General features: G+C 44.5%; 1 protein-coding gene across 2 annotated transcripts in view; it reads left to right on the top strand.

Moving 5' to 3' along the window:
- Positions 1–21,853, top strand: part of TMCC3 (transmembrane and coiled-coil domain family 3) — an 85,277-nt gene extending 63,424 nt beyond the window's left edge. For both annotated transcript variants that reach the window (XM_025403587.1, XM_025403588.1), the window contains exons 2-4: positions 7,419–8,335; positions 10,460–10,595; positions 17,248–21,853. In XM_025403587.1, the coding sequence (XP_025259372.1) occupies positions 7,419–8,335; positions 10,460–10,595; positions 17,248–17,550 (1,356 nt within the window). In that variant the 3' untranslated portion in view covers positions 17,551–21,853. The remainder of the gene's footprint in view (positions 1–7,418; positions 8,336–10,459; positions 10,596–17,247) is intronic.
- Positions 21,854–23,582: the final 1,729 nt, after the last annotated feature.

Genomic DNA, 23,582 nt, shown 5'->3' with positions numbered 1-23,582 from the left:
GCAGGTAGGCACTGGAGACAGACAGCCTGAATTTCCAGCCTGGCTCTGCCGGTTACTGGCTGTGTGCCCCCAGGCAATTTACTTAACTTCTCTGTGACTAGTTTATAAAATAGTTATAATAGTAGAACCTACCTCAGAGAGTTTTTAACAATTAAGAAAGGTACTACACGTGTCACTAACATGATATTTTACCTCCTGGGCTTGTAATAGGATTATACTTCCCTGTCCCCTAGAAGTTAGGTAGGGTCCGTGTAATGAGTGGAGAAAGTGTCTCTTTTAGAGAATGTCCAGATGATAGAGGCCCCACTGTAACCTGGGTCTCCCCACTGACTCACAGCCAGCTTTTTAGCATTTGCACAGAATAAGCCTTTTCTTTTATAGCCACTGAGATTTTGACTTTAATACGATGGCAAAGCCTAGCACATTCTGGGTGGCATATCATAGGAGCAGCCTAGACCAGGGGTTTCCAATCTTTTAGCATCCCTGAGCTACGCTGAAATAAGAACTGTCTTGGGCAACACATAAAATACACTAATACTGACAATAGCTGATGAGCTTAAAAAACCAAAAGTATCATACTGGCTAAGTGTGGTCACTAACACCTGCAATCCCAGCAGTTTGGGAGGCCGATGCGGGCAGATCACCTGAGGTCAGGAGTTCAAGACCAGCATGGCCAACATTGTGAAACTCCATCTCTACTAAAAATACAAAAATTATCTGGGTGTGGTGGCGTGTGCCTTAGTTCCAGCTACTCGGGAGGCTGAGGCAGGAGAATCACTGGAACCCAGGAGGCGGAGGTTGCAGTGAACTGAGATTCCGCCACTGCACTCCAACCTGGGTGACGGGGTGAGACTGTCTCAAAAAACAAACAAACAAAGTCTCATACTGATTTTTAAAAGTTTACGAATTTGTGTTGGGCTACATTCAAAGCCATGCTGGGTCATGGGTTGGACAAGGCTTGCCTAGACTCTAGACCTGAAATAGAGTTCAGCTAAAATGATTAATAGTTAAAAATGTCAGTGATACTGACTTACATACCAAGGCCACGAAGACTTGTTAAAAACCTTCAAGTATTGAACATGCAGGTCCTTGTGGACCTGTGCATAAATCTTCATTCACATGTACTTCGGAATACCTGTTGCCTTGGAAATGCCAGCCCATTTGAAGGATCTGACCCGTTTCTTATAATGCCTGAGGCTCAAACAGCCTTTCTTTAAGCAAAGGTTCATTGTATTCAGCCTTGAGACTAAGCAGGCAGTTGTCATCTGTCACATTGTTCTGATAACTCTGCATCCCTACACATTCTGGCTACTCTGTGGCCTCTAGAACCTCAGAGGACTCACTCCTGCCACAGTCCCTGTCATTCCGGGGTCCACAGGAGGCCCCCATTCTAGTTCTGTTTGATGGAGGGTTGAGTGGCATGCCTCTGTGTTGGTACCCTTCCCTTTTGGTTCATCTCCCTCTGGAGCTTTAGCGGGTTAATATAGAGTGTGTTGGGAGACAGCCTTCCGTGAATCCTGCACAGCGTGTCCAAGCCATGCTGGTGATGACCGAGTTGCTGTGCCTGCGTCCAGTGAGTAAGGTGATCTAGCTTGGTGTGTTGTACTGGAGGCCGGGTTCATTGCAGAGGTGGCGCAGGGTTAGATTTTGACGTCTGTCCGGGACTCAGGCTTTTCCTCAGCCTTTGTTCCAGAGCATTGGGGTGACAGTGGAAATGTCTCCGCTGCCGGAAAGAAAACACAATTAGGAATGGCGTTTCAGTAGGCGGTTCTGCCTTTCATCTAAAGTAATAACAGCCAAGTATTCTGGAAGAATTGAAAGAGTCTAGTAGTCATTCTTGAAAGCAAAGTCTTTTCTGCCAAAACAGTAATACGTTTTATTTTTTAAAAACTTGAAAATACAAAAGAATGCCACCACATAACCCCACAGTGCAAAGGTCAGCACTGTTAACACTTTGGAGTTTGTTTCCCTTTCAGTTTTTACATACATTTTTAAATGAAATTGAATTTAGGTACTTTTTAGAATGGAATTGAAATGATAACAGTAATAAACATTTGTTGAAACCATTCAGTGTGCCAGGAGGTCACACTTGAAGAGGTGAACAGTTTATATACATTTTCTCATTTATTCCTCACAACTCTTTGAAGAGTCATTATCTCCATTTTCAGAAGAGAAACTGAGGCACAGAGAGGCTAAGTCATTTTTCCAAAGTCACACAGCTCTTAAGAGTGGTGCCAAGATGGAAACCAAAGCAGTCTGTTTCCAGAGCCCTTGGTCTTCTTATGATACAGTACTGTCTCACAGTAATGGTAGCTTGGATTACATTTGATGGAGTTGTGCAGTGTTAGTTCTGAATTGTCTGGTTCTGTCTCCTTGTTCTATAGATTCAGAAATGGAAGCCCATAGAGGTGACTCAATTTACCCAAGAAAACATACCTAGTAAATATCAGCGCCCAAACAGGAACACAGTGTCCTGATCCACACAGTGTACATTGAGTCTAGATAATCAGAAACCTTTGTCCTCCCTATGTCCTAACCCTGAAACCAAGCTGCACTGTGTAGTGTATTATATAGGGTCAGTGCCAAGTCTAGATTAAACGAAGGGTGGAGGACTCTGACAGCTTTCTTCTAGCACTCACACGTAATTTCAGTTTGTGTTCAGGGAATTTACAGGCATCTAACAACAATGGGTACAGCTGTCTCTCAATTATCCCATGCAGTGCTAGGGTTATAAAAGGGCAAAAGGAGCAGCCCGTAATAGTTCCAACTTTATACCCTCATCAAACATTTTTAACTGAGATTTGCTGACAAGCAGTAAGATTGATTGATTTGGGGCTTTAAATGCTGTTGCTTTCTCCAACCTGGATTCTTTGAACATGCCAAGCATTGTTAAATCGTAAAGTAAGTCAAAAGTCATTTGGCCATTTGTGCATATCCTGTGCATACAAGGCTGTCCTGTAACGAGAAGTCTGTGAGAGCATGAGGCTTTGCTTGAGACTCAGAGTTGGATGACCAGCCCTGGTGCAGTTGAGAATTAAAGGAGTAAGAACAGGTGTTGACTTACTGCTCGGTTTGGTAAGGTAAAGGATGAAAATCTTTCCACCTCTAGATGTTGTTGTGGACTTCTCAATAGAGAATGCCAACCAGATTTTAAATAACTTAGTCTCGTCTTATCTGTGAGCTCCAGGAGGGCGAAGATAAGTTCTTATGAAACTCACAAAACAGTACTGAGTGAAAAATGATAAGAATACATGTATACAACAGGCAAAACTAATATATGCTGTTTGAAGTGAGGATCATGGTTGCCCCTGGAGGTGGAGGTGATGTCGTTGTGATTGAAGGAGGACACAAGGGAGGCTTCTGTTTTATTTCTTTTCTTTTTTTTTGAGACGGAGTCTCGCTCTGTTGCCCAGGCTGGAGTACAGTGGGGTAATCTCGGCTCACTGCAAGCTCCGCCTCCCGGGTTCACGCCATTCTCCTGCCTCAGCCTCCCGAGTAGCTGGGACTACAGGCACCCGCCACCTCGTCTGACTAATTTTTTGTATTTTTAGTAGAGACGGGGTTTCACTGTGTTAGCCAGAATGGTCTCGATCTCCTGACCTCTTGATCCACCTTCCTTGGCCTCCCAAAGTACTGGGATTACAGGCGTGAGCCACCACGCCCGGCCTCTTCTATTTCTTTAACGGGCTGCTGGTCACACATTGTGTTCAGTTTGCAAAAATTCATCGAGTACTTATTTCACTTTGTACTTATTTAATGTGCTCTTTTCTGAGTATAAATTGTGCTTCAATTAAAGTTTAAAAGACCTTATTTGTATTTGTGTATCTTGTTGCACATTGATACTCGGAAAAAAATCTCTGTTTAGTTGAATCGGTTTCAAATGGTGCCGGATTTATTATCCAGGTATTGGGAAACCGTCTTCACCTGGAATTGTCAGGGCTATGCCAGCACAACCTCTGAGGTTATTTTTTGGCTCAATGGAAATGTGTCTTAAATGATTCCAGGGTAGACTCCTTGGAATAAAGAATGATGGCACTTTGGTTCAGTAGACAACCATTTACTGACAGCCTCCTAGGAGAGTACTAGAACTTCAAGTTGGCTACAGCTATGACATCATGCCTCCCCAAAGGAGCGTGCAGTCTGCAGAGGGTTAAAGTGCATGGGTGGTGATCAAAGGAGGAGTCAGGAAGTGCCACAAGACAAGCACAGAGCAACAGGCGTGTCACAGAATGGAGAGGGGGCGTTCCACCAGAACTAGGAAAAGCTTCATGGCAGAAGGGGCATTTGAAATGGGTTTGTTTGTTTGTTTGTTTGTTTGAGATGCTGTCTCACTCTGTCACCCAGGCTGGAGTGCAATGGCGCCATCTTGGCTCACTGCAACCTCCACCTCCTGAGTTCAACCGATTCTCCTGCCTCAGCCTCCCGGGTAGCTGGGACTACAGGCGCGTGCCACCACGCCTGGCTAATTTTTTTGTATTTTTAGTAGAGACAGGGTTTCATCATATTAGCCAGAATGGTCTCGATCTCCTGACCTCATGATCCGCCCACCTCAGCCTCCCAAAGTGCTGGAATTACAGGTGTGAGCCACCGTGCCTGGCCCTTGAAATGGGTTTTAAAGGATATGTAGGATTTCGATAAACATAACTAAATGGGTGGCAGGCATTGTGAATATCATGCATATGAGAAAATCCATAGAAAATTCATATACATTCTGGGAATGTAGGTTGTATGATTCACTTAAGATATTCTTAAGATAGGCCTGAAAGGTGGGCATAAGGCCCTTCCTAATGCCTGCTAAATGGAATCATATGCCAGGTTATATTATTTCATTTAGTAGCCATTAGAAAGCCAAAGGAAGTTTCTAAGACATAGAGTAGCATGATCAGATATAATATCTCCAGTAAAATCAAATTTCTAGCCTCAGTGATTGTACAGTTACCATTAATTACCTATCTGCCCAAAATAAACATTTTCTAAGTTTCGTGCATTCTCTGTTGCTATAATTTGAACCTGTTCCTGTTTGGGTCCACTAATGAGCCACAGGTACATAGATTCCTTGAGCTTCCTGTGGTCGACCCTCTAGGATTTAAAGAGTATTGTATACCTTCTTTATTCCCTATCCCCATCCTTCCCTCTTGACCAAGTGAAGTCACAACTTTTTTATCCTTTTTTCATATATCCTGTTTTCCAGTCTTGTAGCGATTGGGCATTTGCTTCCTTCCAGCTTTTCCTATATGGTGCTTCTCTGCCAGATAAAGTAACCAGTGTCTGTAATTAATGACAACATCGTGCATTGGAAAAGAGGGGCTAAGAGCTAATGCTAACGAATGTTTGTAAGTTGTGGAGGAAGCCTGACCCGCCCATCTGGGATGGTGTCCCACTGTGCTGCTGTGCTCCCTCCTCTGGAATAAAGCACTGGGCAGGATTTATTATGTGGTGAAGTGTTAATACCCGTTGCTGGATATGGTCCATATTCGAGTCTGGGTCACTCAGTGCATTAGTCTGTTCTCACATTGCTATAAAGAAATACCCGAGTCCTGATACTTTATAAGAAAAGAGGTTTAATTGGCTCACGGTTCTGCAGGCTGTACAGGAAGCATGGCTTCATCTGGTCCTGGGGACGCTGCAGGGAGCTTTTACTCATGGTGGAAGGCAGAGCAGGAGCAGGCACTTCCCATGGTGAAAGCAGGAGGATGCGGGCAAGAGAGGGGAGGTGCTACACACTTTTAAACAACCAGATCTCACGAGGATTCACTACCATGAGAACAGCAGCAGAGGGATGATGCTAAACCATTCATGAGAAATCCATCCCCATGATTCAATCACCTCCCACCAGGCCCCACCTCCAACACTGGGGATTGGAACAGTTGAACATGAGATTTGGATAGGGACACAGATCCAAATCGTATCACTGAGTGTGAAATTCATTAATTTTTTACTAATTTTTTTGCTATCAGCCCACTAATTCCTTAAAATAAGGTAACATACTGAATATTGTCTTGCTTCTCATTTGATTTCTATTAAGACTGTATATCAAGTCATTATTCTAATCAAAGGGATATTGACAAATGAGATGCTTCAGGTTGGATCTTAAGAATTGTTTGTAGGTTGTGTTTGAACTCTACAAAGAGCTGTTTTTCATCCTCTGGGGATATCAACAATGGAGTGACCTGACATGGAAAGAGGATTACAGTTAGGATGACTTGGATTCAAATCCTGGCCTTACCCCTCGGTTTCTACATGTTTATGAATCTAGCATGTTCTTTGTCTGGCATGGTAATGAAGCGAGACAAGCCATGAGAGACATCCATGGACTCTGGCATATGATCTGCTTCTGCCTTTTCCTTTTAGAGCACAAACTTGCCACCCGCTTCACTGGGAAACTCAACGCTGCCTTGCAGTTCTTTTCCCTAAATGGCCCTTGAACGAGAAAGCTGTTTTATGTGGTCTGAGTTTTATCATTATTTTATTATTATTTTTTTGAGACAGAGTCTCACTCTCTTGCCCAGTCTAGATAGAGTACACTGGTGTGATATCGGCTCACTGCAACCTCCACCTTCCAGGTTCAAGTGATTTTCCTGCCTCAGCCTCCTGAGTAGCTAGGCTCACAGGTGCCTGCCACCAAGCCCGACTAATTTTGTATTTTTAGTAGAGATGGAGTTTCACTATGTGAGCCAGGCTGGTCTCAAACTCCTGACCTCAGGTGATCCACCTGTCTGGGCCTCCCAAAGTGCTGGGATTACAAGTGTGAGCCACTTCAGCCAGCACCCCGCCCCTTTTTTTTTTCTTTTTAATATCACTGTGGTGTGGTTTGGGGTTGTTTCCATATATAAATACTGTTGTATTACCCAGTTATTAAAGTTAATCTTATACCGTATTATTCTATCATATCTATTTAATGATTCCGTTAAGAAAATAATATTCTTGTTTGATGGATGTACCTGCTCGTATATTTTTTCCTATTTTTCCCCATCTTTTTTTTTTTTTTTTAAAGATTCTGCTTCTATTAAGTGAGTGAGTTCTGAGTTACATGTGTTCCCCATAGTGGTGAAGTTCCCAGTGAATGGGGCGTGGCAGGCATCCCAGTTACCTGGGCACTTTGGGAAACCAGGACTGACTGGTGACCTCATTCTATTTTGCATTTTCTACCCTGGGAGCCAGGTTACTGTCTCATCACACAAAAAAGCGGATACCCTGGGAGATCCAAATCTCACAGCTACTTAGTGTAGATGGATGCAGGGAGGAGCCAGGCCGCCCTATGTTCAACTGGAGGGAACAGCACGGTTGCTTTATCCTGTGACACTTGTAGTTCGAAAATCTGGGACTTAATGTATGTATCTTGTATGTGCACAGATTCTATCACAGTAATTATCTCTTTGACTTCAAATTTTCATGTGCTTCTTTCCTGTCTCTTTCAGGTAGAACGTCATGACATGAATACCTTAAGCCTGCCCCTGAACATACGCCGAGGGGGGTCAGACACCAACCTCAACTTTGATGTACCAGATGGCGTCCTGGACTTCCACAAGGTCAAACTCACTGCAGACAGCCTGAAGCAAAAAATTCTAAAGGTAACAGAGCAGATAAAAATTGAGCAAACATCGCGCGATGGGAACGTTGCGGAGTATCTGAAACTAGTGAACAGTGCGGACAAGCAGCAGGCGGGACGTATCAAGCAAGTCTTTGAGAAGAAGAATCAGAAATCAGCTCACTCCATCGCCCAGCTGCAGAAGAAGTTAGAGCAGTATCATCGAAAGCTCAGAGAGATCGAGCAGAATGGAGCCTCCAGGAGCTCCAAGGACATTTCCAAAGACCACCTGAAGGATATACATCGCTCTTTGAAAGATGCCCACGTGAAATCTCGAACTGCTCCCCATTGCATGGAGAGCAGCAAATCGGGCATGCCAGGGGTCTCGCTCACTCCACCTGTGTTTGTTTTCAATAAATCCAGAGAGTTTGCCAACCTGATCCGGAATAAGTTTGGCAGTGCCGACAACATTGCTCACTTGAAAAATTCCTTAGAGGAGTTTAGGCCAGAGGCGAGTGCCAGGGCCTACGGCGGCAGCGCTACCATCGTGAACAAACCCAAGTATGGCAGTGATGATGAATGTTCGAGTGGCACGTCAGGCTCGGCCGACAGTAACGGAAACCAGTCGTTCGGGGCTGGTGGAGCCAGCACGCTGGACAGCCAGGGGAAGCTCGCCGTGATCCTGGAGGAACTGAGGGAGATCAAGGATACCCAAGCTCAACTGGCTGAGGACATCGAGGCGCTGAAGGTGCAGTTTAAGAGAGAATATGGTTTTATTTCCCAGACCCTGCAAGAGGAAAGATACAGGTATTTCAAAGTATTCCACTGGCATGTTTTTTAACTTTTAATTTTAGTGGGTACGTGATAGGTGTAGCATTCTTTTTAGAAGGATGAGTTACTACAGAGAGATTATCTGCTTGAAATGAGAATGCCTTATGGTTGTATTTTCAACAAATATGGATATGGATTAAAAGGCATTTAGCAATCAGTACATCCCTAATGTATTGATACATCCCTCTTCCGAAAATCTGAAATCCAGAATGTTCCAAAATCTGAAACTTTTGGCATGTCAGCACAACGCCACAACTGGAAAATTCCACAAATAAAAACACAAACTTGAGGCACAAAATTATTTAAAATACAGTACAGTTTACCTTCAGGCTGTGTGTTCATGGTGCATAGGAAACAAATGAATAGTGTCTTTAGACTTGGGTCCCATTTTTGAGGTATCTCCTTATGTATATGCAAATATTCCAAAATCTGATAAAAATCAAAATCTGAAACACTTCTGGTCCCAAGCATTTCAGATAAGGGATACCCAACAATTCCATCTTTCATGATTCTAAGTTTTATAATTTGTGGCCTTTAGCTGACAATTTAGAGAAGGATTTATGTGTGGGTCCCTTAAATTATCAGATACAGGCAATGACTCACATGCATCTTAAGATTCTGATTCAGTAGACTTCCGTTATAGTGTCATTGCACTAATTCGGAGTTCTGTATTTGATTTCCCTCTCTAACAACTATCAAGTAAAAAACACTTATGCATTACCCAACAAAGTTAATTTTATTTAGTACATCAATCTTGAAGTCCTTATGTAATGTTTTGTTGTTGTTGTTGAGGGGCAGAGGGGTTTGAGATGGAGTTTTCACTCATTTTCCCAGGCTGGAGTGCAGTGGTGCAGTCTTGGCTCACTGCAACCTCTGCCTTCCGGTTTCAAGCAATTCTCCTGCCTCAGTCTCCCAAGTGGCTGGGATTACAGGCGCCCGCCACCATACCCAGCTAATTTGTATATTTTTAGTAGAGATGAGGTTTCACCATGTTGGCCAGACTGATCTCCAACTCCTGACCTCAGGTGATCCACTTGCCTTGGCCTCACAAAGTGTTAGGATTACAGGCATGAGCCACTGCACCCGGCTGAGGTTTCAAATATGAGAAAAATCATCTTCAGTGAAAGGGGCAGGGCACAGGAATGAGAATCTTTGTACTTCTGTTCCTTTAGATTTGTACTTTTTGTTTGTTTGTTTGTTTGAGACGGAGTCTTGCTCTGTCGCCCAGGCTGGAGTGCAGTGGCGCGATCTCGGCTCACTGCTCCGTCTCCCGGGTTTATGCCATTCTCCTGCCTCAGCCTCCTGAGTAGCTGGGACTACAGGTGCCCACCACCACGCCCGGCTAAGTTTTTTGTGTTTTTAGTAGAGGTGGGGTTTCACCATGTTAGCCAGGATGGCCTTGATCTCCTGACCTCGTGATCTGCTCGCCTCAGCCTCCCAAAGTGCTGGGATTAGAGGCTTGAGCCATCGCGCCCGGCCTAGATTTGGACATTTTGAAACACCACACCGTGTGGTAAGCCATCTATAATTTGTAATAAGCTTAATTTTGTATTGTCACTTAGGTTCCAAGAGCTGAAATCCATAATCAGTGCGTGTTTGCGTGCTGGGAAATAGTAGAGTTGACTCCAGAGTAAAAGGTGATACTAAAAGCATGGTGCTTTCCCTGTGGGTTCTCTGGCCATGAACCACAACAACAGTGTCAGAGCAGAAGAGGGAGAAGGCACCACAGACACCAGAGGTCCTGGCCCTCCATTAGCAGGATCCCACAGAGCCCTATCTCCTGCCTGACCCTGGCAAATGCATCAGCTGATGAGCTCTATCTTGAGGTCACTGCAGCTAGCTAAGGTGCTAGTCTGACCCGTGTGCACCGTCAGTGGCGAGGACGGAGAGTCAAGACCCCAGAGACTGGATCTTTCCAGAGCTGGGACTCAGTGTTATGCAAAAGCTCATTTCCCACAGCTTAGCCTTACTCTTTTAGAAAAACAGCCCATCAGGGGATGAGAGCAAGCCAAAAGGTACTGGCACAGGAAAATGGAAAGGACATCGTCTTGCAGTGTGCTGTGAAATGTCACACTCGGAATCGGCTCCTCTCTTTTAAAGGTATGAGCGACTGGAGGACCAGCTGCATGACCTGACGGACCTGCATCAGCATGAGACGGCCAACCTGAAGCAGGAGCTGGCCAGCATTGAGGAGAAGGTGGCCTACCAGGCCTACGAGCGCTCACGGGACATCCAGGTACCCTTCTCTTTGTGGTTAGACACAGACCTGGGCTCTTCCCTGGCCTTAATTCATTTACCAATCTAAATGTTTATGCCGAAGTCCTAGAGGGTTTCTGGCACCTGGGACAAAATGTTTTCTCTGCACAAACATTTTGTCTGCACCACGTTAACCCCACTAGTTCATGTTGTAGACATTAGTAAGTAAAAACACAATATTCTTTTTTTTCTTTTTCTTTTTCTTTTTTGAGGTGAGTCTCGCTCTGTTGCCCAGGCTGGAGTGCAGTGGGCGGTCTCGGCTCATTGCAACCTCTGCCTCCTGGGTTCAAGCGATTCTCCTGCCTCAGCCTCCTGAGTAGCTGGGACTATAGGCACATGCCACCACGCCTGGCTAATTTTTTTGTATTTTTAGTAGAGACGAGGTTTCACCATGTTGACCAGGCTGGTCTCAAACTCCTGACCACAAGTGATCCACCCACCTCAGCCTCCCAAAGTGCTGGGATTACAGGTGTGAGCCACCGTGCCTGGCTAAGAGACCATATTCTTTACACTTTCTGTCTAAATCAATTAACAAGTATTTATTATCCACCCCAAGCCCATCACCACCAAAACTGTAAAATGTAAAAGTAGGAGACAAAGTCTGGCTTCAAGAAGCTCACTGCCTAGGTGGAGAGTGTGGGATAGCGCAGCTGCCAAAGAACTCAAGACAGCACACACATGGTCCAAGTTCCATTACACGGACTCCGTGAGCCACAGACATTTAGCCATATGGTGCCCAGCAAGCTGTGGACTGTGGGAGCAATCAGTCATTTAGTGGCAAAACATTTCCACGTTCAGTCCGACATCTACTGTATCAGTTTTGTGGCCCTGAGTAAGACTTGAGCCTATTCACTCATCTGTAAAATAATAGCATTCACATGGCCGGGCGCGGTGGCTCACACCTGTAATCACAGCACTTTGGGAAGCCAAGGCGGGTGGGTCACAAGGTCAGGAGATCGAGACCATCCTGGCTAACACGGTGAAACCCCATCTCTACTAAAAATACAAAAATTTAGCCGGGCATGGTGGCACGCGCCTGTAGTCCTAGCTACTCGGGAGGCTGAGGCAGGAGAATCGCTTGAATCCAGGAGGCAGAGGTTGCAATGAGCTGAGATTGCACCACAGCACTCCAGCCTGGACGACAGAGCGAGAGTCTGTCTCAAAAAATAAATAAATAAAATAATAATAATAACAACATTCGTATTTGTAAGAAATTAAAGTACTTCAGTGCATACTGTGTGCTTAATACTAGCAAAGCACTTCACAGGTTTCTCTTTTTCCCATTTACTTCTCAGCAACCCTTTAAGGTGGTTTATGTTATTATCCCCACTTCTCAGATATGGAGACTGAGGCACAGAGAGATTAAGTGGCCTAAACAAGGTCTTGCAAATCATCCTTAAAGAAGGAATGTAATTGAATGTTCTGGAGAAGGCGGGACTGGAAGCAGTGGGTAGGATCTGGGTGGATGGAAGGAAAGGATAATGGGATCAATATAAACAAAGTCGTGCTCCAGTATTTCCTAATGTGATCCTGGCACATAGTGAAACAACCCCAGGTTCCTTGATTGCCTAAAAAAAAATTGCCCAGGGCTGGTAGCTCACACCTATAATCCTAGCACTTTGGTAGGTTGAGGCAGGAGGATCACTTGAGGCCAGGAGTTCGAGACCAGCCTGGGCAACATAGTGAGACCCCTCGATCTCTAAAAACAACTTTTTAAATTTAGCTGGGTGTGGCAGCGTGTACCTGTAGTCCCAGCTACTCAGGAGTCCAAGGTGGGAGGATGGCTTGAGTCCAGGAGTTCAAGCTTATAGTGATTGTGCCAAAGCATTCCAGCCTGGGGGGTGACAGAGTAAGGCCCTGTGTCTCTTAAAAAAGTACTCTTCAAGCAACGCCCAGCTTCATTTTTATGGATTTTCTCTGTGGACAGTAGTCATTTTCTCCAGCTCTAGGAAGGCTGAAGGCTGTGAGTCCAAGCCCCACTTTACAAGGGAGAAAATTAAACATAAAGATAGCACTTTCTCCCGCAGTGTGTGAGCTGGAGTTTCAACTGGCCACATTTCATTCCACTCTGCTGAGGGCTGAGCCTGTGCTAATCCCAGATGCCTACTTGGACAATTCTGGGAACCAACACATTGGAGCTGATGGGAAATTCTGCCCCGAGAGACCACATCTCAAAAGACACTTGGGAGGTTTCTGGCCCTGTTCTAGATTAGGCGAGTTCGCTTCACCACTGGCTAATTCAAGAAACTTGAACCATTTAAATGTTAAATGTTGCCAAGTGGGCGGGGTGCAGTGGCTCATGCCTGTAATCGCAGCACTTTGGGAGGCTGAGGTAGAAGGATCATTTGAAGCTGGGAGTTCGAGACCACCCTGGCCAACATAATTAGAAAAAAAAATTTTTTAAATTATTATAGCTGGACAGGGTGGCATGCCTATAACCTTAGCTACTTGAGAGGCTGAGGAGGGAGGAGTTTGTGGTTACAGTGAGCTATGATCGCACCACTGCTCTCCAGTCTGGGCGACAGAGCAAGGCCTTGTCTCCAAAAAACAAACAAATAAAAATGTTGCCAAGTGAACAGTACAATTGCTTCACGAAGTCATTCTATTTTAGAGCATGTTTCGAGTGTCACTGGGTGGTATATGAATGCATGGTTTTCTTATTTAGGGGATAGTTTGGGTTAATATTGTTCTTCTGTGTTTTAACAAACATATTTTAGTGGTGAAGGACAACAGATAAAGTGGGGAGGGAACACATAAAGGGAACTTAAAAATCCAGAGAGGTTCATTTTGACGTTTTCTGGTTTCATCTCGCACTCAAAAGTGCACAGAGGACATCTGTGTGAATGACTGGAGCGTCTTCCCTGTCATGATGGCTAGAATCCTGGTCCTCCTCACCTATGCTGTGTGACCCTGGATGAGTTAGTGCTCTGTGCCTCAGTTTCCTCCTCAATAAAATGGAAGTATTAATGAGCTCTACCTCAAAAGGTTGTCAAGAAGATTAAATGGGTTAATCATGTAAGGTCTTGAAATCTTTGCCTGGCACATAGTAAACAGTCAAAACATAAATACTGGCCATTCCTTACATCTGGGAGTAGCCACATTCCTCAGGGCTTCTAGCAGTTGAGCCTTTTGACTTCATCTTTATTTCTTATTTGTTTTGTTCTTACAGACAGGGTTGCACAAAGGGAATGGGCTACCAGAGACAGAGAGGCTGTTGCCTGCAGGGATGCAAGGGTTTTGTCGTTTTAAACAACTGAGTGGTTTTTTAAACCCTGAATTCCCTATTAAAAACGTTTCAAGATAATCCCTTTTTCTGGTCATCATCCACAATAAGTTAATGACTGGACCCAAGGAAGTACCAAAAATTGTGGGGCTGAATACTCGGGCTGCTGTGACTCAAATTCCTTGCAATTCACTGCTTAATTTTCTTGGATTTTTCTTTTCGTTAAAAAAATTTGACAGCAGTTGTAAGATAGTCCTGAGATCGGTCTACTTGTACATGTAATTCATCTTATAATCAAAGATTCATGGATTTTCCTAAAAGGTTGGTCCTTTGTCTTGTTCCATCCCCTTTTCTGTGCTACGCCTAAAATGGAGGAAACCTTGGACCCAAGTGGTTGAAAAGAACGCGTGATTTCTGGTACATGCCTGTTACTGTTGAAAGCCAGCACTTTCTAGAATGTGAAGATCTGAAGAAGTTTTATCCTTTTCGTTGGTAGCCTAGTATAATAGAAGTTACTATAGTAACAGAGAACCTGTTCTTTGGCCCATAGAGTTATTCAGCAGAAGAAAAGCAAATCAATCTTGGAGTCATTATGCTTTTTTAAAAGCTGAAAAGATGACTATATTTTAATTGAGCAAACACAGATTGGCACATGAGTTAGAACAGAGAGGGGTATATTGTACTACCTCTAGTTAGATCCTTTTCACCCAGCAGGCTTGGAGGTTTCTCTCTCAAGCCTCACTTTTTTCTTTTCTTTTTTTTTTTTTAAACCGTCTCTCTCTGTCGCCCAGGCTGGAGTGTAGTGGCACAATCTTGGCTCACTGCAACCTCTGCCTCCTGGGTTGAAGCGATTCTCCTGCCTCAACCTCCTGAGTGGCTGGGATTACAGGTGTGTGCCACCATGCCCAGCTGATTTTTATATTTTCTTAGTAAAGATGGGATCTCACCATATTGGCCAGGCTGGTCTTGAACTCCTGACCTCAAGTGATCCACCCACCTCGGCCTCCCAAAGCGCTGGGATTACAAGCATGCCCCACTGTACCTGTCAAGCCTCACATTTTCTTACTGGCACCTAGCTGTCTCTTTCATATTCAGCCAGTGTGTGGCACGTGCTGCATGCCTGTCTCTGGCTCTGTGCTGGAGAGGACAGCAAATGTGAGATGCGCTAGTTCCTGTCCTCAGGCAGCATATGTCTCATGGTTGGGGAGGAGAGCTGAAGGGAGACTTGACCTCATCTCATGGATCAGGAAAGGCTTCCCCAAGGGTGTGGCAATCAAGGCAAGACCTAAAAAATGAGTGGGAGATCCACGGGTGAAGAAGGGATGGAGTGGGGGATGCACACATCTCAGGCAGAGTGTACTGAATGTGCAGAAGCCCTGAGGTGAGTCTATGCTCCTTTTCAGAACTTAGAATAAAGCTGGGTGTGGTGGCTCGCACTTGTAATTCCAGTCATTCAGGAGGCTGAGGCAGGAGACCAGAGGGTGAGGTTGAAATGAGCTCTGACTGTGCCATTGCACCCTAGCCTGGGCAACAGAGTGAGACCCTGTCTCTTCAAAGAAAAAAAGAACTTGGAAAAGGCCAGAGCACTATGACAGGGCAAGGGGCTGGCATGAAGTCATTGAGGGAGGAGAGGGAGCTGAACCTGGGCCTTGCGAGGCCTCAGAAGGCCATATTAAAGATTGGAAAGGTTTTATGAAAAGGAGTGATATCAAATATGTATCCTTAAAAGACCACTTGGGCGGCTCTGTGGAAAATGGATTCGTGAGGGTGGGGAACGAAAGGATATATAGGGAAATTTGTGTAAGGTTATTGCAGGCAAGAAATCCCAGTGACTTAGATTGGGGTGCTGACCAAGTGGAGAGAACCGGACCAATTGAGCTAGAAACTAGATGTTGCCTCTGTGGCTGGGTGGCGGGTTGGATGAGAAGGGTGTCAGGATATGCACATTAGGCTTCTGGTATGAGGAACTGGATGGATCATGGTGCTCTGCTCTGAGAAGGACACTGGAAGGGAACAGGGTTGACTGCAGGTGTTGGGTAGCTGCAATACATGAAGTCACATTTGCACGTGTTGCATTTGAGGTGCTTTCAAGAAGCTCTGATGGAGATGTCAAAGAGGCACGGAGATCTGTGAGTCAATCTCAGAAGAGAGAACTGACCTAGAGATTAGGTCAGTTGTAGTCATCTTGTGTCTTAGTAATTGAAGAGTTGGCATGGATGAGATCCAGGGAGATAGCCTCGGATGGTGTCCTAAGTAACACCTTGTTCAGAGAGCAGGCAAAAGCACAGTTGCCCCGCAGTCAGCCCCAGTCCCTGCCCCTCCCTTCTCTCGCCTTCCTCTGCCAATCTCTAACCGATGGACAAAATCTCTGAGCAGTGGAAATAAGGACTGGCCATTGGAGATCCCACACACTCCTTGGCTGAAGGTGGAGTAGTCACAGAGTGGAACCTCCCTCCTTCTCTGCTTTGTCCCTGATGGCACCAACAGGCACCAATATTTTATATCACTTTATTTCAAAAATAGGGAAAGTCAGGCTGAGCACGGTGGCTCACGCCTGTAATTCCAGCACTGTGGGAGGCCATGGCAGGCAGATCACTTGAGGTCAGGAGTTTGAGACCAGCCTGGCCAACATGGTAAAACGCTGTCTCTACTGAAAATACAAAAATTAGGTGTGGGGACGTGCACCTGTAATCCCAGCTACTCAGGAGGCTGAGGCAGGAGAATAGCTTAAACCCAGAAGGCAGAGGTTGCAGTGAGCTGAGATCACGCCACTGCACTCCAGCCTGGGTAACAGAGTGAAACTCTGTCTCAAAAAAAAAAAAAAAAAAAAAAAGATAAAGTAGGCTGGGCATGGTGGCTCACACCTATAATCCTAGCATTCTGGGAGGACGAGGCGGGCAGATCACGAGGTCAGGAGATCAAGACCATCCTTGCCAATATGGCGAAACCCCGTCTCTACTAAAAATACAAAAATTAGCCAGACATGGCGGTGTGTGCCTGTAGTCCCAGCTACTCGGGAGGCTGAGGCAGGAGAGTCACCTGAACCCAGGAGGCAGAGGTTGCAGTGAGCTGAGATCGCGCCACTGCATTCCAGCCTGGCAACAGAGCAAGGTAACTACGTCTCAAAAAAAAAAAAAAAGTAAAGTCAAAAAACTTAGCCATACTTCCTCATTTGTGGCATTTTGTGGTTGTGTCCACATGCTCTTCTACTCGTGAGCAACAGGAGAAAGTGAGCCTGGGATTCTTGTTCCACATCTTTGTCTGTCACCCTCATCAGCAGTTTGGGGATTCGCAGCCGCCTGGGCATTGGGCTTTCGGAGCCGGGGCTTTTGTGTACAGCTGAGCGAGCACTCGCATGTTGCTCACGATCCCAACACCGTTTGACCCTTGCTGTCCCTCTTGCCCACAGGAAGCCTTGGAATCCTGCCAGACTCGCATTTCTAAGCTGGAGCTCCACCAGCAAGAGCAGCAAGCTCTGCAGACAGACACCGTGAATGCTAAAGTTCTCCTGGGGAAGTGCATCAACGTGATCCTGGCCTTCATGACTGTCATCTTAGTGTGTGTGTCCACCATCGCGAAGTTCGTCTCGCCCATGATGAAGAGCCGCTGCCACATTCTTGGCACCTTCTTTGCCGTGACTCTTCTTGCTATATTTTGTAAAAACTGGGACCATATCCTGTGTGCCATAGAAAGGATAATAATACCAAGATGAAGCCGCTGGTTCCTGCCTTCAAGTTCTTTCAAGTTTTTATTTTAAAAAAAACTCTGTGCATACTACCAAATTTTACAATGAATGATTGTGCAGACTCGTGTGCAAGAAAAACTAGGGCTGTGTGGTGTAAATAACTACAATTCTCTTAACTCGGTAGCAGTTGCCAACTCAGTCCTTGTACTTTGTTAACACGAATCTATTTCAGAGCTCTCCTACCTTGCTCACTGCCTTAATCAGACCGATTTCCTGCCCACCTGACTAGCCCAGCGTGGTAAACCTCTGTATATCGAGACCTTGGCGTAATTGGTGATCCAGAAGAAAGGTCTCTCTCCTAAGTCTCTGTCAGAATGGAGCTTCACAATTGCTAATGGTTGTTTTCTGTGAGTCCTATAAAAAGCAAGGATATGCATGATTCAGGGAATGAAGAACCACAGGCTTGGGCAGTGTTAAACACTGTGGCCTTTGGTCCCCGTGTGATCCACCCTGCTTGTCTCCAGGCAACCATAGGTCCCATCATGTACTCAGTGTCCACAGCGGTCAGTTGTTTGTGACCCTGTAAGATGGAAATCTTATCACACACCTGTTATCCAACAAGTCTACCTGAGGGGTTTTGTTACACTTTAAATGGTAAGACATAGGGATTTATGAATGGAGCTTTCCCCTTCTCATACGCAGGAAACAGACACCTGATTTTATCTGAACTGGCTAGCAAATGGCCAGCCTTCAGAGTGTGCAGGAATGTTTTCAGATCCCTCATCAGACTGTGACTTTAACATTAATTTGGAATCCCGTGAGCACTACTCTGAAGGTTTGTGTTTTGGCAAATCTTTTTTTTGTTTTGTTTTGTTGTTTTGAGACAGTGTTCTGCTAAATATTGCCCAGGCTGGTCGCAAACTCCTTGCCTCAAGGAATCCTCCCACCTCAACCTCCTGAGCAGCCAGGACTGCAGGCACAAGCCACCATGCCTGGCTGTTTTTTGGCAAATCTTGATTGTGATAAGCCCCCCTGGAGGATATGATTCACTTTATGTGATTCATTTTATTCACAGGTCTGTGAGGGACTGCAAAGCTTACTCAGGAAATGAAAACAAATGACGGTCATGTTGCAGTTTTTTCCTTGAAGGACGACGGAATCATAGCCTCTAAAGTTAAAGTGGACTGAGGTGTCAGAACACTGAAAGCATGAGGAAACGAGGACATGGGGTGTGACTGAGTGGCAGCTAGATTAGTGGGGGCAATTTACCTGGATGAAGATTGAGTGTCCTTTTCAAGATGTGAAAGGCTAGCAAGAATAAAATAAATAAGTCCAGTGTTTGAGCCAAGGTTGACCCCTGTCTCTTAACATCTCACTGAACGTAAGTCCTGAGGTACTAGGATGGCCACACTGCCTCTGCGCTGAAAGCATTCAAAAGTTCACATCCCTGTTTGGGGGATACCGTTCACCACCTTCAGCCTAGATGATACTTTCCTTTAAATCTGTGTCTCTGTGTATATCACAAAGAGGAAGATGTAAACAATGTTCATGGAAACTGCTGTTGAGCCCCTTGTCCCACCACTCCCGCCAGCTGCTGCAGGCAGGAAGGCATGTGAGTGCACATTTTCTTCCAGAAGATATCAGGTCTCCTGGATTCAAATTAAGTGCAATATTTTGCAAACAGCTCTTCTTAGGGAAATCTCCTGAAGGAAAAAAATGTGACAGAATGTGCCATAGTCTGAGAGAATGGAATAGTTGAGCACTTAGTACAAAGTCCAGTGTGTATGAGTTGGACTTATGCAGCTCAAGCTTGCTTTTTTTTTTTTAAGTGTGCAATTCAGTGGTTTTAGTAAATTCACAAACTTGTTCAACCATCACCACTATCTAATTCCAGATTCATGCTTTTTTAAACAATAAATGTCATTTCATGAAATCTTTGGTGATAAATTATTTTGGATTCAGAGAAGAGGGAATTACCAGTCCCACTCCGATCTCCTGACTGTCTCTCCTTTCATTGTCAGACTCCCCCTGGTCTCCCACGTTGATGTGTATACACTGATCGTTCAAGTCCAGGGGACAGATAAGGAGGCCAGGTGCAAGGCAGGGAGGCAGAGAGAATGTTGCGCTTCCTTCAGCTTTTGTATTTCCATGGCCAGCATTACCCTTTACCTGTGGGCATCAGACTGAGCGTGGGCTGAGAGCTGAGTCTAACTTACACTCCTAAATCAACCTGGGGCCTGGGTGGGTCCCTCTTAGTATCTGTGAATCTTTCCAAGCGCCACTTTGGACACACCAGGGATTGAATGCTGCTGTTAGTTTAGAGAATGAGAGATTTCTAACCCTTAGGTGAAGGGTTCTGGGATGGTCCAAGAAGATGTAGGCCTCATTCTCACACTAGCCCACACCATTCCAGTGCTCAGCCTAGCAAATGTGCTTTAATGCACACTTCTCAGACCTGTGATCCGTGTATCTTCTCCCCAGTGACAGAAGTAGAGAAGAGAATGAAAAGGAGCACAGTCTGTCCCCTCTAGTCTGGAGCTGTTAACAGAACCTGCTAGAAACTAGCTTTATTCTAACATACTGTAGGGTCTAAATCCTCCTACCTGGATCATGAATTCCTTTTAAAGAGTTCATATTTTCATTGACTTTCACTAAATGTCAAATAACCTTGTTTTCACTTCGATAGGCTCAACCTACCTGGCATATTTATTTCGCAGTCTTGTTGAAAGTTCATGAAACTTTGTACTTTTTAATAAGATGATACACTCGAAAGAAACTTAATCTCTGCAGTTTATTCTCTCTTAAGGAATAAACACTCCGACTGTTCTCTTTAATGCGTAAGGAGATTAAATGACATTTTAGAAATATTACAATTAAAAATAGTGATGTGTAGCTATAACGTATGCTGGAATTGGATATTTAATTTATGTTTGTGTCAACTATAATCCTTTCTCCACACCTTTCATTTATGGTAAACATCTTGGGCCAAGCCCAAGATGAAAGTGCTTGTTGGGTGGGTAAACACTGCCTGGTCGCTCAGCAAACATTCCTGAGTGTCGATGCTGGACATTGGATTCTAGCACTGCGTTTATCTGGTGACATACTGTCCTGTGGGTCTTGAGTTGGTTATTTCAAGTTCAAACTTTGAATATGATTAAACCGGAACACCCTCCCTCGCCCACCGCCAAAAAAAAAAAAAAACCAGAAATGGAAACCTATAGTGAAACAGCAAAAAAGCACTTCGTTGCTGGGTTTGGACAATGAATGTGGGATTAGTCCCAAGTTTCTAGCTTGGAACAGTAGCCTCTTTGCCTGCGTGATCCTTGTCAGCTATTCACAGAAGGAAATCTGAAACTCCATCTTTCATTTCAGCCGTGGAGGCTGTTATCCTTCTTTGTCAATTAGCATTCATGTGGTTTTCGCTCTTTCTAGCTCTGTCACTCTTGTTTTCATTTAAATATTGCCCCACTCTGTGTGTTTATTGCCTTGCCATTTCTCTAGCATATCAGGTTTAATTATGGGCTCAGTAATAATGAGGAACTAGCTTCTCTCAGGCAACTAATTACTTCTGTCTTTTTTGGTCGGATTGTGCCAAATTATTTTGCATTGAATGGGAACGTTTTTGCAGTGAATCCAGATATTGTTGTATTGGTTTGGAAAAACATTTAAATATATTTATTCATGTGAACACGTGTGATTAAACAACCTATTTTACATGTTTCTGTAATTCTGAGGAGTGGGCTGGGGGTAGGAAGAAATGGCATCACTTAAAATTCAGGGCTTCTGTGAAGAGGTGTTTTAAAGTTAGCATATGCACAAAGGAACGAGTTGGTTTAAAAAGATAAATCACTGCAAAGAATGAAATTGGCTTATTCACATCAAAACTAGATAAGATGTTAAGAAAAAGATATGAAACAGAACCTATAGTTTCCTGAAATCAGTACAATTCTATTTATAAGAAGCTGGAAAGTAATGCACCTTGATTGTTTTAGGAATGATTTATGTGTTGCAATTTTAATTTATTTAAAGCATGTCTACTGTGTTTGTCCTAAGAGAAATATTTCAACAAAACGTGCTCTGTGTTTAAGATATGTTTAGGCAGTAGTTAGCAACTCTGAAAGTAGAAACTGGAAATGTTTATTGTGAGGCTTGTTGCAGAATTTCCATTTTGTGAGTTACTGCTTAGTTTCATGTCAGCCTAAAATTGTGAATTCCCTGTAGATTTTCGCCCCATTGTGGTGTCATCAATGAATTCAAAGCAGGTGCCATTATTTTTTTAAATAAACACTTGATGTTAGCTTTGGTGTTAAATAAAGAGGTAGATTTCTTACATTTTCACATTTGTTGGAGCCCATCTTAGTAGCAAATGTGTGTGTGTTACCAATTTTTTTTAGTAGATTTTATGTTTTAGAGCACTTTCAGGTTCACGGCAAAATTGAGCAGAAGGTACAGAGATTTCTCTTCTGAACCCTGACCCCAGACAGGCATAGCTTCCCCTCCACATTAGCGACATTTCCCACCAGAGTGGTGCATTTGTTACACTTAATAAACCTGCATTGACACACAGCATTATCCACAGTTCATAGTTTAGGGTTCATGGTGGTGTCATTCTGTGGGTTTGGACAAATGTATGACTACATGTTTCCCCCGTTACAGTATCATACAGAATAGTTTCCCTAAAAATCCTCTGTGCTCCATCTATTCATCCCTCTCTCCCCCGTAGTCAATTTTTAAATGAATCTCAAGTCTTTGATATCGTAGGAAGTTGGCGATGTGTGGCCCATTGTTTGAGCCCTGGCAGAAGGAAGGGTGGTGTATTCACAGTCATGCTAAGATACTAGCAAACATGGCCTTGTGTTGAAAAAGGGGAAGTGATGGCGAGGACAAAGCAGAGCCTTCATGAGCTGGAATGAGACAAGAGCAATGCCAGTCGGGTGGGCACAGGGCAGAGCACAGGAGGGAGCAGACGCCTGACTCCAGCAGTCGGTTTAGTGGGCTGTCTCCAGTTTGTCTGGGGCTTTGGTGTCTACAATGCGCTTGATTTCACTGTGTGTGAACTCATACGAACCAGTCCAGTGGTACCGATACCAATGCTATTCCTACAATATTCCCCGTTTATCCTCAGGAGATGCCTGAAACCTCAGATAGAACTGAGCCCTGTATATACCATTTTTCTTATACATACATACTTATGATAAAGTTTAATTTATAAATGAGGCACCGTAAGAGATTAATGACTAATAATAAAATGGAGTGATTACGGCCATGTACTGTGCTAAAGTAAAATAAAGATTACTTGAGCAGAAGCAGTTGATCTTATAACCAAGACAGCTGCTAAGTGACTCACGGTCGGGAAGCATCTACGGAGGTGTCCAGTTTTTTGGCTTCCCTGGGCCGTATTGGAAGAAGAATTGTCTTGGGCCACACATAAAATACACTAACATGATAGCTGATGAGCTAAGACAAAATCACAAAAAAACTCATAATGTGTTAAGAAAGTTTACAAATTTGCGTTGGGCCGCATTCAAAGCCATCCTGGGCTGCATGCAGCCCATGGGCTGTGGGTTGGACAAGTTTGGTCTACAGTATAAATACACTGGACAAAGGGAGGATTCAGGTCCCAGTTGGGACAGTACAGGACACCGCCAGATCAGAATGGCCCACAGTTTTAAACTTACCAATTGTTTACTTCTCTAATTTTTCTTTCTTTTTTTATTTTAACAGTTCTGTCACCCAGGCTGGAGTGCAGTGGTGCGATTTCGGCTCACCGCAACCTCTGCCTCCCGGGTTCAAGTGATTCCCCTGCCTCAGCCTCCCAAGTAGCTGGGATTACTGGCATGCACCACCACGTCTGGCTAGTTTTTGTATTTTTAGGAGAGACAGGGTTTCACCATGTTGTCAAGGCTGCTCTCCAACTCCTGACCTCAGGTGATCCACTCACCTCAGCCTCCCAAAGTGCTGGGATTACAGGCGTGAGCCACTGTACCTGGCCTGTTTCTGGAATTTTTCATTTGCTATATTCGGATCTTGGTGGGCTACAGGTAACTGAAACCACAGAA

Source organism: Theropithecus gelada, chromosome 11 (assembly GCF_003255815.1).
Source record: "Theropithecus gelada isolate Dixy chromosome 11, Tgel_1.0, whole genome shotgun sequence".
NCBI lineage: Eukaryota > Metazoa > Chordata > Mammalia > Primates > Cercopithecidae > Theropithecus > Theropithecus gelada.
Note: the sequence above shows the minus strand (reverse complement) of the source record. Positions and strands in the feature narration are given on the sequence as shown.